General features: G+C 46.6%; 2 protein-coding genes across 2 annotated transcripts in view; both read right to left on the bottom strand.

Annotated features, from left to right (window-relative positions):
• The window catches only part of Ten1 (TEN1 subunit of CST complex), a 16,127-nt gene extending 1,146 nt beyond the window's left edge, over positions 1–14,981 (bottom strand). Inside the window, 3 exon segments of the mRNA XM_055592194.1 lie at positions 7,321–7,478; positions 8,602–8,746; positions 14,864–14,981. Coding sequence (XP_055448169.1) covers positions 7,321–7,478; positions 8,602–8,699 — 256 coding nt within the window. The 5' untranslated portion in view covers positions 8,700–8,746; positions 14,864–14,981.
• Positions 10,498–10,870, bottom strand: LOC129665499 (40S ribosomal protein S21). Its single transcript, XM_055592195.1, has one exon. It carries the CDS (start codon positions 10,792–10,794, stop codon positions 10,543–10,545), a length of 252 nt encoding a protein of 83 aa, XP_055448170.1. The 5' UTR covers positions 10,795–10,870; the 3' UTR covers positions 10,498–10,542.
• Positions 14,982–14,991: the final 10 nt, after the last annotated feature.

The raw sequence follows: 14,991 nt of genomic DNA, 5'->3' as shown, positions 1-14,991 counted from the left end.
CTGGACATTATGTTATATAGACATGTTACTCAAACATTTACACCACCCTGAGAAGTCTGGGGACACTTGGCTCTAAAGGGTTTGTAAGAGCTGCAAGAACAGAATCAGGTGGTCACAACATCAAAAGAGAGGGCTGGGGGCTGGAGGGATGGCTCAGCGGCTAAGAGCACTTGCTCTTCTGGAGGATCTGAGTTTGACTTCTACCCCCCCATGTCAGGTGGTCATAACCGTCTGTAACTCCAGGTCTAGCCCCTGTGGAAACCTGTACTCAGACACATATACACACAATAATAAACAATTAGAAACAACCACCACCACAAAAACCAAGTAAAGACACAACCAGCAAAATGGGGGGAGGGGAAGCCAGGCATGATGGTGCATACACAGCACTCAGGAGTTCCAGGCTGGAGTAGCTCTGTGAGTTCAAGGCCAGCCTTGTCTACATAGCAAGTTACAGGACAGCCAGAATGACATCAATAGAGACACCCTGTCTCAAAACAAAATGAACTGAAACAAAAATGGAGAGCGTGGTGAGTTTATTGAGAGCCCTTGCTAAGCATGAAGGAGGCCCTGATTCGATTGTGAATGCCAATGCTGGGGGCAGGAAGGGGGTAGTTCCTGAATGAGAAGCAGGAAGATGCGGAACTCAAAACATGATGCTATGTTAAATGTTTCCAAACTGCTGGTGTGAATATTTTCTTAGAAATTTGCTTACATTTCAAAGACCCTTAAAAGTGTTTGCTTGCATTTTTTTTTTTAGAAGATTAGGCATATATGTGTGTCTCTGTATACGGGTATGCACACATGAATGCAGGTGCCGGGAGTGAGTTCTGGAATTTGGATTTCTTTAAAAAAACACAGAAATGTAAGAGTATGTTTTTGTTTTAATCCCAGCTGTGGGGACATGGGGTTGTTTCCCAGCAGCTGACTAAGATTTGCCTCGTGCTCTAGCAGAGGCATGGTTTTGCCAGCTGCAGATAGTTTCTGCAATTGTGTGATGTCTGGCATTCTGGGAACTTTTCAGAGGGTTTATAAATGCTAAAGCCCCGCTAGAAGGAGTGGGAGGTTGGTTTTGGTTTGTTAGTAGTTGTGCTCAAACAAGCAACAAGAAAGAAATTAGATTCAAAGATCTTTCTTTTCTATCCTTCCCGTATCTAGAAATAGGGGTTGAAACAAGGGAATAAAGGGGGGGTAAGGACCCACAAAGTAGCAAAGGTCAGTTGCGGGCGCCTATGAAGGCCCCAAGAGAATATTGGCTCCCCTGCAGTTGAGTGACAGGTGGCTGTGAGCTCTCTGGGTGCTGGGAAGCAGCCTTGGATCCTCAGGAAGCACAGTGAGCACTCTCCACTTTGAACCAGTTATCCAGCTCCACTACTTTTATTTCTAAGTTTAGTTGGCTTTATCTTTTTAACAGAGTAAGTGTCTACAGAATAGATGGCTTCTCGCTGGTACAACCAGACGGCAGCTGGCAGTCCAGGTGCTTCAGCCGGTTCTGGAGGGAAGGCGTGAAGACGGGTGTGGATCATTTGAAGACCGCTGTCTGTGACCTCAGCTTTAACAGGGAGAGAAGGTGTGAGACAAATCAGGCAGGAAGGAGCTTGCCTAGAATTCTAGTTCTTGGAGGGGTGTGGCAGAGAGAAAAAAATCCCATTGTCTATTGGGAGCAAGGCCCCGGGTTTGACCTTTGGACCTGCCAAAAAACTTACCTTAAAAATAAAAATGAGGGGCTGGGGGATGGGTTAGTGGTTAAGAGCAGAGGACCTGAGTTCAGTTCTCAACACCCACGTCCATTTGCTCACAACCATTTGACTCCAGCTCCAGGGGGATTTGAGGCCTCTAGCTTCTATGGGTACCTCTGTACATGTGCACAGACAGACAGACACAGACAGACAGAAAGACACACACACTTAAAATAGATCGTTAAAAGAAAGGAAAAGGTTGGGGATGCAGCTCTTGCCCAGCACTTGCCCAGCACCCACTCGGGTTTGCGTCCCCTCCAGCAGCACATAAGATGAGCATGGTAGCACACATCTGTAATCCCAGCACCCCAGAGGTAGAGGGTCAGGAGTTGAAGTTCGTCCTCCAATGCATAGGCGGTCTGAGGGCAGTTTACTGTACACGAGAGACCATCTGACAGTGGTGAAAACATGACCACTTGCCGAGCACACCGGAGGCCCGTGTTCAAGCACCAGCACACACACAGTTGTCACCTGCTGTATGCAGAACACTTGCACTGCTCTCCTTTTCCTTGACTACATCAGAGGTTGTCCTTGCAGTGTCACCCCAAATCCCACCCTGTTCTCATCCCTGCCCACACTCCTGTGTCCTCTGTCCTTCCTGTTATGCCCTCTGCTGTACTGGCCCTCTCTTCCACTGTCCATCTAATACTCCAACTTCTCTCTGGGACAGACTATATCCAGACCAACAGGTCCCCCCACCCCCACCGGGGCTCCGACCCCACACCCCACTGAGCAGGAGGTAGGTCCAGAGTTCACCAGCTGCTCAGGTTTTACATTACACGCCTGTCCCTTTGCCGCTGATAACCATAACCGTTGATACCGCACTGTTCACCTCTGCTCCAGTTCTGCCTCCCACACCCATCTTGCACCTTGAACTGGTTGTTCTAGAATCTTCCACCCTGCTGTAAAGCTCTGTTCTCAGCATCTTCTTGCCCTTTCACTCCCACTGCAGCCTTCTTCAGCCCTGTCAGGACCTTGGGACCCTGCATTGTTCTCTCAGCTTCTCTGTCCCCTCAGTGGACCCAAAGTGACTCTCAGCCACTTTTTCTGGTATTGTAGGGATCAGCCTTTGCCTCCATCCTCCCTGGTCCACAGAACACAATGACTTCAAAGTCTTATCTCATTGAGCAGTTTCCTTTATCTGCCTAGAAATTCTTCCCTGTGAAAATCATTCAGGCGTTTGTTTATCGAACATGTAACATGTAAGTCCTTCCTCCTCACTGCACCATCTCTCCGGGAAAAATTGCTTTACCTTTGTGTTGCCACCACTGAACTGTGACCTGGGTCCCCCAGCTTGCTTTTTCTTTTTTGCTCTTGACTTGTTGAGGCATGGCCTTGCCAAGATACCCAGGCTGGCCTTGAAGTTCCTGTAGCTAGGATTACAGTCCTGTACCAATAGGCCTACATGTTGCCAACTAGCTGAATATTTCAAAATAGCTAGCACAGAGAATTTTTCGAGCATCACACCCACATCTACAGAGATGTTCACTACCTACCATGGACTCAAATGTCACCTTGTGCCCCATAATATGTACTTACAATCACCATGTGTCAACATTTTTTTACATTTTTTGTTTGTTTTTAATTTTCTAGACAGGGTTTCTCTGCATAGCTCTAGCTGTCCTGGAACTCACTCTGTAGACCAGGCTGGCCTCAAACTCACAGAAATCTACCTGCCTCTGCCTGGCAAGCACTGGGATTAAAGGCATGAGCCACCGCCATGCAGCTTACAATAGACAAAATGAGATTTGTAAAGTGCCAGTTGTTATAGCCAGTGAGGCTTATACAAAGTGTGATTATTTGGTAGTGACAAAATAGGGAGCCCTCAGACTGCAGGGAGGTAGCACCCCATGTCCAGACAGGAACCCATGGGGCCTTGGATGGTGCCAGGAGGTGTCCGGTCCGAGTTGTTGATCACGAAGCTGGCGTTGTCTCACACCAGTCTCCTGGCTGGCTTTAGATGCAAAAGTGTCAGAAAGGTACCTCTAACCAACTCTCCTTTGTCCTCAAACCTCTCAACCTAGACACAGGGCACAACCCATGCTCGATGGACCTTTGTATCCCAACAGGACGTAAGACCAAGCCCAGGAAGGCTGACAGCAGCCACACAGTGTACCCTCTGCCCAGGTGAGAGGTCAGGAAAGGTATGGCCGCGCTCAGGCAACACAGGACTCCACCCACTGCTCTGTCTTTAATTCTTCACTCCAGATCAGAGTGGCATGTATGAAGTACTCAGAAAATGCAGAAAAAGGTCAAGAAAAAAAAAAAAAATCAAACAGGAGGCTGGCCTTAAAGAACACCAAGCAAGCACATTATGTATGCCAAGGCAAACAAAAGAGTGTGTGGACACACGATAAATAAGGTTTTTTGCTTTTGTTTTTAAAGATAAAAGGCCCTTTGTACCGCCTCTCATATCTCCCCCAAATCAATTATGAGGGCAGGAACTCTGACCTTCAAATCTTAAGTAAAAGGGACTTTTATTAAATCCAATATAATTAAAATCATTACTATTTAATTAATTTCCCTAATTAATTAATTAATTTAATTAATGTAATTAATCCAGAATTACAACCTACCATGGCCTTTGTTTGTTTTTGAGACAGGGTTTCTCTGTGTAGCCTTGGCTGTCCTGGACTCACTTTATAGACCAGGCTGGCCTTGAACTCACAGTGATCTGCCTGCCTCTGCCTCTCTAAGTGCTAGAATTAAAGGTGTGTACGACCCCGTCCGGCTTGCTTAATTCATTTTTAAAATGCTAAGAGAAGTCTAAAATTTTAGCCAGCTGTGGGTACACATATGTGAATTCTTAGTACTCAGGAGTTAGAGGCAGGAGGATCACAAATTCCAGGCTGGCCTGGGCTATATAGTGAGAGATTCTGTCCCAAAGCAAGAAAATGGGGAGGGGAGGCATGTTCACAGCTGGGCCTGGTGGCACATGCATGTCATCCCAACACTGAGGAGGACCACACGTTTTCAGGGTATTTTTAGAAGATATATTTATCTACATGTGTTTATACGTATGTCTGTCCACCACATGTAAGACCAGACAAGCATGTCACATCCTCTGAAACTGGAGTTAGGGACAGTTGTGAGCTGCCATGTGGGCACTAGAAATATGTATCATAGCAGCCATGGTCATCCGTAAGAACAACAAATGCTCTTAACTGCTGAGCCATCTCTCCAGCTCTAATCACAGGTTTAAGGCCAGCCTTAGCTATACAGCTAATTTGAAGACACACACACACACTAAATAAATAAATACCAATTTTAATTTTTTTAAACTTAAAAACAAAAGCTGGGGGCTGGAGAGATGGCTCAGTGGTTAAGAGTACTGGCTCTTCCAAAAGACCCAGGTTCAATTCCCAGCAACCACATGGAAGCTCATAACTGTCTGTAATTGCAGTTCCAGAGGATCTGGCACCCTCATACAGGCATACACTCAGGCAGAACACCAATGTAAATAAAATAAAAATAATAAATTATTTTTAAAAAATTGTTAAAACAAAAACAAAAGCTGGGCATGGTGGCACACGCCTTTGGTCCCAGCACTAGGGAGGCAGAAAGGGGAAGGCTTTTTGCCGGGAGACATAGAGGAAAGACTGCCTGGCTAAGGCTTGAGCTTTGGAATATTAAAAGGTCTTGGTGTCATTATTGTCATGGCTGAATGGTCACCCAGGGTTATGTAACTGGAGGCCTCTGAACACTCAAGCTCAAGTTGCCTATTGCTCCCTGGCAGTGGGTCCTGGACTGTCTCTTTTTAATTATTTTTTAAAGACTTACTTACTTTATTATTTTATGTGTATGGCTGTTGTGCCTGCATGAATGTATGCATTACCCGTGGAGGCCAGAGGAGGGTGTCGGATGTGCTGAGCCTGGCGTTATGGATGGGTGTCAGGCCTCATGTGGGTGCTGGGAACTGAACTGGGGTTCTTCCTCTGCAAGAGCAACAAGTGCTCTCAACTGATGAGCCAGCCATCTCTTCAGCCCTCTGTCCTGTCCATTTAAATAAGACTCCTTGCTGTTTGCTGAGAGAATGGACAGACAGACTGCTGGAGCCAGGTCCGGCGTCAGGCACCTATGGTGCTGATTACCCAGAAGCCTGAGGCAAGAGGATCAGCTGATCAGTGTGAACCAGACAGGACAACAGAATGAGGCATTTTCTCTAATGAAGCAAAACTGGAAAGGAAGTTGGTAACAGTAATTGCCTCTAGGTAGGATGAAAGATGACTGCTTCCTGTTTCTTCCCTTTTTCTCTCCCTCCATCTCGGCACTGTTGGCAACTCACAGGGCCTTGCCCGTGCCAGGCAAGTGCTCTTCTACCGAGCTGCATCCCCAGGCCCCTGCCCTGTTTCTTTTTACTCTTTACATTCTCTACAGTGAACATACTTTATGTGATAAAGGGTTAGGGAAGCAAATGCTGAAAGAAAGAGAATAACCCCCACACACACACTTATACACACTGCCATATAAGCCCCAGGAGGAGAGAAAAGTCACTGGTCCCTCTCATAGCCCGTATGGTTTGGGCTTTATTTTATTTTATTTTTTATTATTAAAGGGTGGATGGAACCCAGGACTGATGAATGCCAGGCATCTGTCACCTTGGTCACAGGTCAGTCTTGCCTTCATTGTTTTATGGCAGACCGTTTTTATTCCTCCCCTTGCATTTTATTTCTCTTAACTTGACTTCCTGGCCTGTTCTTACAGACCCATGTTCTTTTGAGCCTTGGTTTCCATGAAGTAGCCATGAGATTTAGATTACAGGGTGGTGGGCATACTAGGAAATGCCTAAGCAAACTACCTCACACAGAGACCCTCAGAAAACTGTGACTTCTCTTTCATCACTTCCCCAGGGTGACAACTCTTCACCGTCCCTCCTTCTGATTTGGCATCACATGTCTGGTCCATTCCAGTCTAGTCAAACCTGTTTGACAAGAGTCCTTGACCTGATCTATAAGTAATGGTAATGCCACAAGGTCACAGGACAGGAACAATCCATTTCTGCTTCTTTTTTTTTTTTTTTTTTTTTTTTAGGGGAGTGAGGGCTCTCTCTGACATGGCCTGCTTCATTGTTTTATTCTTTGTGTGTGGGCTTGTGCATGCCATGTGTGGACGACAGAGGCTAACCTTGGAATCCGGCCTTGCCTTCCACCCAGAGGGGAGGTCTCTTGCTCACCACTGTGTACAGCTGTCTGGGCTCTTGTCTCTGCTTCCCATCTCTTTGTAGGGACACTGGAATCAGATGATAACTATTGCATTTCAGGGTGTTCTGGGAATCCAAACTCAGGTCCTGACTTTTGTATGGCAAGCACTTTACACACTGAGCCTTTTCCCCAGCCCCACAACTCTCTGGTTCTTTTGTTTCATTTCTGTTTTAGACAAGGTCTCTCTGTGTATCCCTGGTTGTCCTGGAACCTGCTCTGTAGACCTGGCTGGCCTTGAACTCACAGAGATCTGCCTGCTTCTGCCTTTCGAGTGCTGAGATTAAATGCACGTGTCCCATGTCCAGTGCACCCTCGATTTACAGAAAACACACCCCAGCTCAGGAGCCCAAGCGAAGCAGGCTTCAGGGAGCACAACTTACCGTCTTCATGCTCCAGCTCCCCAAGAACCATGTACAGGAAGTCCACATGCGCCTCAAAAGGCTCCACCAACTTGGTACAGACAAGCAGCTGACATTGGTCATTTTTGTACGGTGCTGTCAGGGTCACGAGGGAGCGTGTCATGTCATAGAGGCACAACCTGGAGGACGCAGGAAGTGTAATCAGTTCTAATCACAGACAAGCCCACCACCTCGCTAGAAAGGTTTGAAGAGGCCATGATCAGCCTCAATCTGACCCGAGAAATAAAACACAGGCAATAGATCAGATAGATCTACTGTCTATCAATAGACCCTACTGTCCTCTAGATGGAGAGGTGACTGCCTTTCAAGTTCTTGTTTGTTGGTTTTGCTCTTGTCTTTTGAGACAGGTTTTCTCTGTGTAGACTTGACTGTCCTGGACTCACTTTGTAGACCAGGGTGGCCTGGAACTCACAGAGATCCGCCTGCCTCTGCCTCCATGAGTGCTGGAATTACAGGTGTTCACCACCATGCCCAGCTATGCCTCTTAAGCTCTTACTCTTGCTTTGCACTTCGTAAATTATTTTAGAGACAACCTCACTATGAATCCCTGGATGGTTTGGAACTCAATATGTAGAGCGAGCTGGCCCTGAACTCACCTACCTTTGCTTTCCAAGTGCTGGAATTAAAGGCATGATCCACCATGCCCAGCTTATTTTTTTCTCTTTTGAGACAATACATTGCCAAGCTGCCCAAGCAGCCCTTGAACCTGAGATCCTCCTACACCAGCCACCCAAGCTAGGATTACAGCTGTGTGTCACCATGCCTGGTGCCACTTTACTCTCAGGTGATTTGTGACATAACAATATACAACTAACACGGGATATATATATGTACGTGGGTACCCACATCTAGCCAGATGATCACTCACCATATACACATGAGAAAGTACAGAAAGGTCATAAAAGTTATCAGCGGTTGTCTGGACAATGATATGTGATTTTACTTTCTTTACTCTTTGTGGGTTATTTGTATTAAAATACACACACACAGCCAGGCCTGTAGTGCACACTTTTAATCCCAGCACTCAAAAAGCAGAGGCAGAAGGATCTTTGTGAGTTTGAAGTCAGCCTGGACTACATGGCTCATTCCAGGCCAGCTAGGGCTACACAGTAAGGCCTTGTCACAATCCTCCCTTTTCAAATATATATCAGACAAAATTCTATTTAAAAAAAATTTTTTACTTGAGTGTTTTTGGGGGGAGCTATTTAGCCATCCCCTGCCACGTGAGGAGATGAACCTTACCTGCCGAACGTTCGTAGTGTGCCTCCTTCAGGGACTTGGCCATCACTGACTTCCCAGGGAAAGTAATAGATCCCAGGCTTAGGCAGCATCCTTGGCATCAGGAACCAAATAGTTGGGATGGATTTTTTTTTTTTTTTGAAGATTCCTGGTAAACCAAGCCAACCACCACACATGAGAGACCAGCCACACCTGGAGGAGTAGCCCCAGCAGGAAGGGCTATGAAAGTGAAAGTTTTCTTTTTATAGGTCATGAGCTCACATGCTAATATACAACCCTTCACCACACGCTGACACACATATACATTATACATAAATAAAAGCTACAAGGAGGAGTACTGTTCCCACTGTAATCTCCACTCTCCATCAATGTCACAAAGCAAAGGTCTGTGAAGAGGCACATATTAGCAGGGTGATGGTGGCACACGACGCCTTTAATCCCAGCACTCAGAAGGCAGAAGCAGGTGACCTTTGAGTTCAAGGCCAGCCTGGTCTACAAATTGAGTCCAGGTCAACCAGGACTACACAGAGAAATCCTGTCTCAGAAAACAAAACAAAACAAAAAGATGCATATATGTGTTCTATCTTTGTGGACCGGAGGGGCCCTAGCACCGCTCACATCTGCCATCTGACTTTTCTTAAGTTTAATTTAATTTTCTGTGTGTGTACATTTTACCTGCATGTATATTTGTGCACCAAGTTTGAGCAAAGGCCGGAAGAATCCAGAGAGGGTGAAGGATCCCCTGGGACTCAAGTTACAGACATTTGTGAGCCACCATGTGGGTGCTGGAAATCCGACCCAGGTCCTCTGGAAGAGCAGCCAGAGCTCTTAACTGCGGAGCCATCTCTCCAGCCCCAGCCACTTGAGAACAGCTATGGATAAAACAGAAATAAAGGAGCCCGACTTGCTCTCATTAAACACTGGCTACAGGCTGGTAACCTCAGAAGTTTGTGCCTTTGGTCCCAGTGTACCCTGCCTGCAGCTGGCAGCTGGGGACGGAGCTCAGCTGGTATAGCGCTGCCCAGCATGCTTTGGGTCCCCAGAACTGCAGAAACTGGATGTAATCTGTAGGGGAATTTTAATTCAGAACATGGCTGCTAGACACAGGTGAAGACAGAATATGAGAAGGAGCCAGATTAGAACACACTGCTAGAGTTAGTTTGAGGCCAAGCAGAGCAAAAGTCAGAAGCTGAGAGAAGCCAGATTGAATCCCTCAGCTTGGAGAAGAGTTTGAGCTCAACTGAACAGCTGAGTTGAACCAGCCAGCCAGAATTCAGAAAGAACAAGAAAGGATGAGCTTATTCAGCAGTAAGTCTCAGAGGCTGAAAACATTCTAGGTCTAGATTAGATTGTACGCAGGCGAGGACTAGGTCTAGGTTAGCAGATGGGGGCAGTAAGCCTCCAAGATGACACTTAAAACAGGTAAATAAAAGTTACATTAACAGTAGTCCATCCCAGAACTCCTTTTTTTTAAAAGATTTTTTTAATAATTTATTTAATTTTATTTTATGTGCATTAGTGTGAAGGTGTCAGATCCCTTGGAATTGCCATTACAGATCCCATGGAATTGTTATGGCAGTTGTGAGCTGCCATGTGGGTGCTGGGAATTGAACCTGGATCCTTTGAAAGAGCAGACAATGCTCTTAACCACTGAGCCATCTCTCCAGCCCGAGAACTCCTTTTTAAAGTTATTTTTTTAAGTGTGTATTGGTGTTTTACTTGCCTGTACATCTGTGTAGCACTTGTATGCCTGGTGCCTATGGCGGTCAGAAGGCATCAGATCCCTTGGAACTGGAGTTAGGGCTGTCTATGAGCATCTACGTTGGGTGCTGGGAATCTGGGCCCTCTTCAAGAACAGTAAGGGTTCTTTTTTTTTTTTTTTTTTTTTTTTCTTTTTTTACTTTCTTACTTTTATTTATGACAAATATTCCCGACCTCTTCTGATCAAAAGTTCTTTGAGACAATTCCATCCGCTTTAGCCAACCGGAGAATAGAATCATCTGACTCGCCCATCCTGCGAATGGCCCCGCAGATAGCATAGGTTTTATACTGGCCATTAAACCGGCCTGTGACCTTGTCAACCTCAGCCACATTCAACTGGATGGACGCGTGGTCCTTGGCACCAATGATGCGGTTGCTTGCGGAGCATTTCCGCGGCACGTATAGGTCCACGAACTCGCCGGCGTCGTTCTGCATGTCGAGGCCGTACCTACAGAATCACCACCCGGGTCATGAGACTGGCCACGCCGGCAGGCCGAGTCAGCGGCCCTAGCCAGACCCATTCTCGAGCGCTCCCAGCCATGCCACTGCGCTCGACCCCCAGTAAGGGTTCTTAACCACTGAGCTCTCTCTCTATCCCTTAACTTTACTTTAAAAAAAGATTTTATTTTTCTTCATGTACATGTATGTACAAGAATGCATGCCTACGGAGGGTAGAAGAGGGTGTCAGTCTTCTGGGACCAGAGTGTCAGGCAGTTGTGAGCCAACTGATATGGGAGCTGGGAACTGAACTCAGGTCCTCTGCAAGAGCAGCAAGTGCTCTTAACTGCTGAGCCATCTCTGCAGTCCTTGAACAGTTTCTTTTATCTGGCTGGCTTCTAACTCTCCTCCTAGCTCAGCCTCCCAACTGCTGTGTTTACAGTATATGTTATTATATGACACTCTGTGGATATTCCGACTTGGGATTTCCTGCTTTCTGAAATGAGCCTGTAAATGTCCTTTATTTAAGTCACTCTGTGGCATTTTGCAACAGCCCCTGGCAGGTAACACAATATCACCTATGATGCTAGATTAGATTCCAGATGAGTAAAACATCTGGTAAAGGACAGAACCGGGCACCAGTATAGCCACAGAAAGGAATGTAGATTAGACAGGGGTGTTGCATGAACATTAAGTTATCGCAACCATAATCATTCTGCAAATGTCCTTATTTTCAGGAAAACCTTGCATATTTGTAAATAAAGGAGGATTTCCACAAAGTTTCCTCAAACAGATCCAAAATAGAGATTGAATAAATAAGGCTGACCTGCAGGTGACAGATAAAGCAACTATAATAAAATGTTAACTAGAGAATATGGGTGAAAGGTGAACTGCTTCTTTATTCTCTTACTGTGATTGGGTCAAAAAGAAAAACACATAACTGCTGGTCAGACTACAGGACTACCTATACACGGTACGAAAGGTGACCTCTCTCTATAACCAACAGAACTCGGTCTTAGCTTGGCCCTTGGTGCCACATGGGGTATGAAGTAGCCTAGCTTTAGCCTCTATTTCCCTTCCCTCTTCCTCTGCTCACAATCAACTCAGGACCTGTACCTAGGCTCATCCTGATATTCAAACAGGTTTTAGTATGTTAGTTTTAGACAAAAACCATGTAGCAGGCAGGTGGTGATGGCGTACGCCTTAATCCCAGCACTTGGGAGGCAGAGGCAGGTGAATCTCTGAGTTTGAGGCCAGCCTGGTCTACAGAGTGAGTTCCAGGAAAGCCTGGGCTACATAGAGACACCCTGTCTTGAAACAAACAAAAGAATCAACCATGTAGCTCTAGCTGGCCCGCAACTCACAAAATGATGTAGCAGACCAGGCTGGCCTTAAACTTACAGAGATCTCCCTGCTTCTGCCATCTGACAGAAAGATAAACGATTGCATTTATTATCGGTATATGCAAATGCATGTTATAGCACACAAGTGGAGGTCAGAAGACAACCTCATGGAGTTGGGTCTCTTCTTTTAAACCCTTTATGTGGGTTCTGGGAACTGATCTCAGGCCTGTGGGCTTGCATCTTCAGGAGGCAGGTATCTTTATCCACTGAGCCATCTTGCCAACCAAATGTGAACAGTTTTTCTCCCCAGCCATCCCGTGACTGTTTCTTCTCTTCCAGGTCCCTTCTATTTCAGATGTTTTAATTCTCTCTCTGACAGCGGGGTCTTCTCCCTCTACCTCAAACATAGCATCCTCTATTGCCCTGCTCACTGTGCGCCTCCACACTGATTTATTTCACTCATTGCAGCTGACTGAATAATCAGATTTCAAATAGTGAAATTTTTAGTTTCTCTTTTTAGTCTATTTTTCTTACCAAATTATCATCCCTATGAGGGCAGGGATTCTGACTGAGGACAGTATCCTTTGCTCCTACCAGTTCTGAGGGCAATATTAAGTATGAATGGATGAAGAGATGCATGAAGAGAATGAAAATCAAAACCACCCATCCCACACTTGCTGGGCCCTGAGCTAAAGCCATACCTCACTAGCCACATGAATGTTAATCTGCCAGAATTCTGCCTTCTTCAGCATCTGTAGCTCTTCCTGGACCATCCACCCAGGTTAATGACGTCAACATTAATTGCCAATCAGCTCTTGGAGGCTTTCTGAATCTCATCTTGCCATTTACAATTTTGTAAATGTAAACGGATTCTTTGTTGCTCTTGTTTTGAGACAGGGCTTCACTATATAACTTTGATTGGCTTGGAATGCACTGTGTAGACCAGGATAGCTTGGAACTCAGAGATCCACCTGCCTCTACTTCCTGAGGGGTGGGATTAAAGGTGTCACCGCCACACCAAACCTGTACTGTGATTCTTATATAATTCTAATTAAGACCCATAGTTGAAAGAGCTGCCTTAAACCAATTATCAGTTCTCTGCAATCCAGGTTGGTCTTGAATTTGTGATCTTCCTGCCTCAGCCTCCTAAGTGGCTGAGATCCCAGACCTATGCCAACAGGCCAGGTCAAATTTGCAATTGTCAGCAGGTCTGACCAGACCTTTCCCTTTCCCTGCCAAGAGTCTGCTTGTGTGGTGTTTTCCCCTTTACCCCATCAAGCAATAACCTGGGTTTCAGCTCATCAATAGCTTGTGTTAATTGTATTTGGGATATAAGCTTTTGATAAGAGGAATAAATTTCACAATAACCAAACTAAACAATGCGTCAGTGCCCTGGGGAGTGTCCTTGGAAACAGTCTTGCTCAGGCTTATTGGAGCCCGAGCCAAAGGTACGGTCAGCAACAATAATATAGTCTTTATTTCACTTTTCAGTATTTTGCTTATTTTCTCTTTTGAATTTATAAATATTGTGAGGCTGGGGATGGTCAGAGCTCAGAGGTCCATCTCCTGCACCCAGAAAAAACAATGCATTAAAACGTTGAATTTTGTGGGCTCCCTTAATTTTGGTACTCAAGATAAAGCCTTCATTCATTTTACCCAGTCTCTGTACTGTTTATGTGAAAGAGTCTCACCTATGTTGTTAGAAGGGCAAGTTAAGAGGTAACGAAAAAGTGTAGGTCTCCTTTGTGGTATGAAGTCAAAAGACCGTTAAGTCAAACGAAGAACGAGTGCATTTAACTTAGCCCTTAAAGACTCTTAGAAACAAGGCATTACACAGCCCAGGCTGCCCTGAAACTCTCTATACGGCCGAGAATGACCTTCGACTTCTAGATCCTCAGACCTCCACTTAGCGTTGCAGGCCTGTGCCACCGTGCCCAGTTTGTTGTACTTCGGGATCAAACCTTGGCCTGAGAGCACGCTAGACACACGCTCTGCTGGGCCACTTCTCCAGCCCGCCACCTTGCATTTTGTAAGGAATAAGCACTAAAAAACCAACTGGCGACAGCGGGTTGCCCGAGAGGCTAGTGAACTCCTCGCAAATGCAACGCTAGAGCTTCTTCCGCTGGTGTACGTCTGTTTCCCACAACAACAGTGATAACGCAGACCAAAGTCTGTTATCGTAAATGTTCTAGGACCTGCCGGTTTAGGAGGGAAAAGTCTTCGATTATAAATGTAGAGAAACTGGAACTGTTCCCTCTCGCTCTAAATCCATGTCCACTGCATAAACGGGGAAACTTCGCAGGACCAGGCCCTCGCATCCCATGCCTCTGAGGTCAGTCAAGTCGGCAATATTTTTGGCCGATGGCAATGAACGTGACCTTTGTCCCGGTCCCCTTTTGCTCCGATTTGGGTGGGTTCCAGCAAAACCAATGGCTTTCCTCCACTACCCTCAACCCCCAGACCCTCAACACTCATTCCCCTAGTGGTTTCCGGGAAGACCCACCGCCCCCCCCCCCCCCCCCCCCCCCCCCCCCCCCACCTCCCCCCCCGTAGCGGAGTCCCACGGCGCAGGCGCAATCCCGCCCCTCACGGCCCTGGCCAATCCGTTGCGCGCGTCTCCTGAGCTTCTTTCCGCCCGGGGAGATCACGTGAACCTAGAAAAGTGACGTCCCGCGAGCGCCCCACTCCCCTTCTAGCGCCCCCGCAGTTTCTTGACCTTCTACCTTGGTCTCCTTGGCGAGGAGCCGCTTAGGGACCTCCCCTGGCCCGCAGCAGCGGATTCGTCCGTCCGGCGGGCGGTCCCGGCGTCCGGGATCGCGGCCGGTCACGCGGAGCGGCGACGGGGCGGGCC

The sequence above is a fragment of the Psammomys obesus genome, unplaced genomic scaffold (assembly GCF_907164565.1).
Source record: "Psammomys obesus unplaced genomic scaffold, mPsaObe1.curated_primary_1811, whole genome shotgun sequence".
In the NCBI taxonomy this organism is placed as follows: domain Eukaryota; kingdom Metazoa; phylum Chordata; class Mammalia; order Rodentia; family Muridae; genus Psammomys; species Psammomys obesus.
Note: the sequence above shows the minus strand (reverse complement) of the source record. Positions and strands in the feature narration are given on the sequence as shown.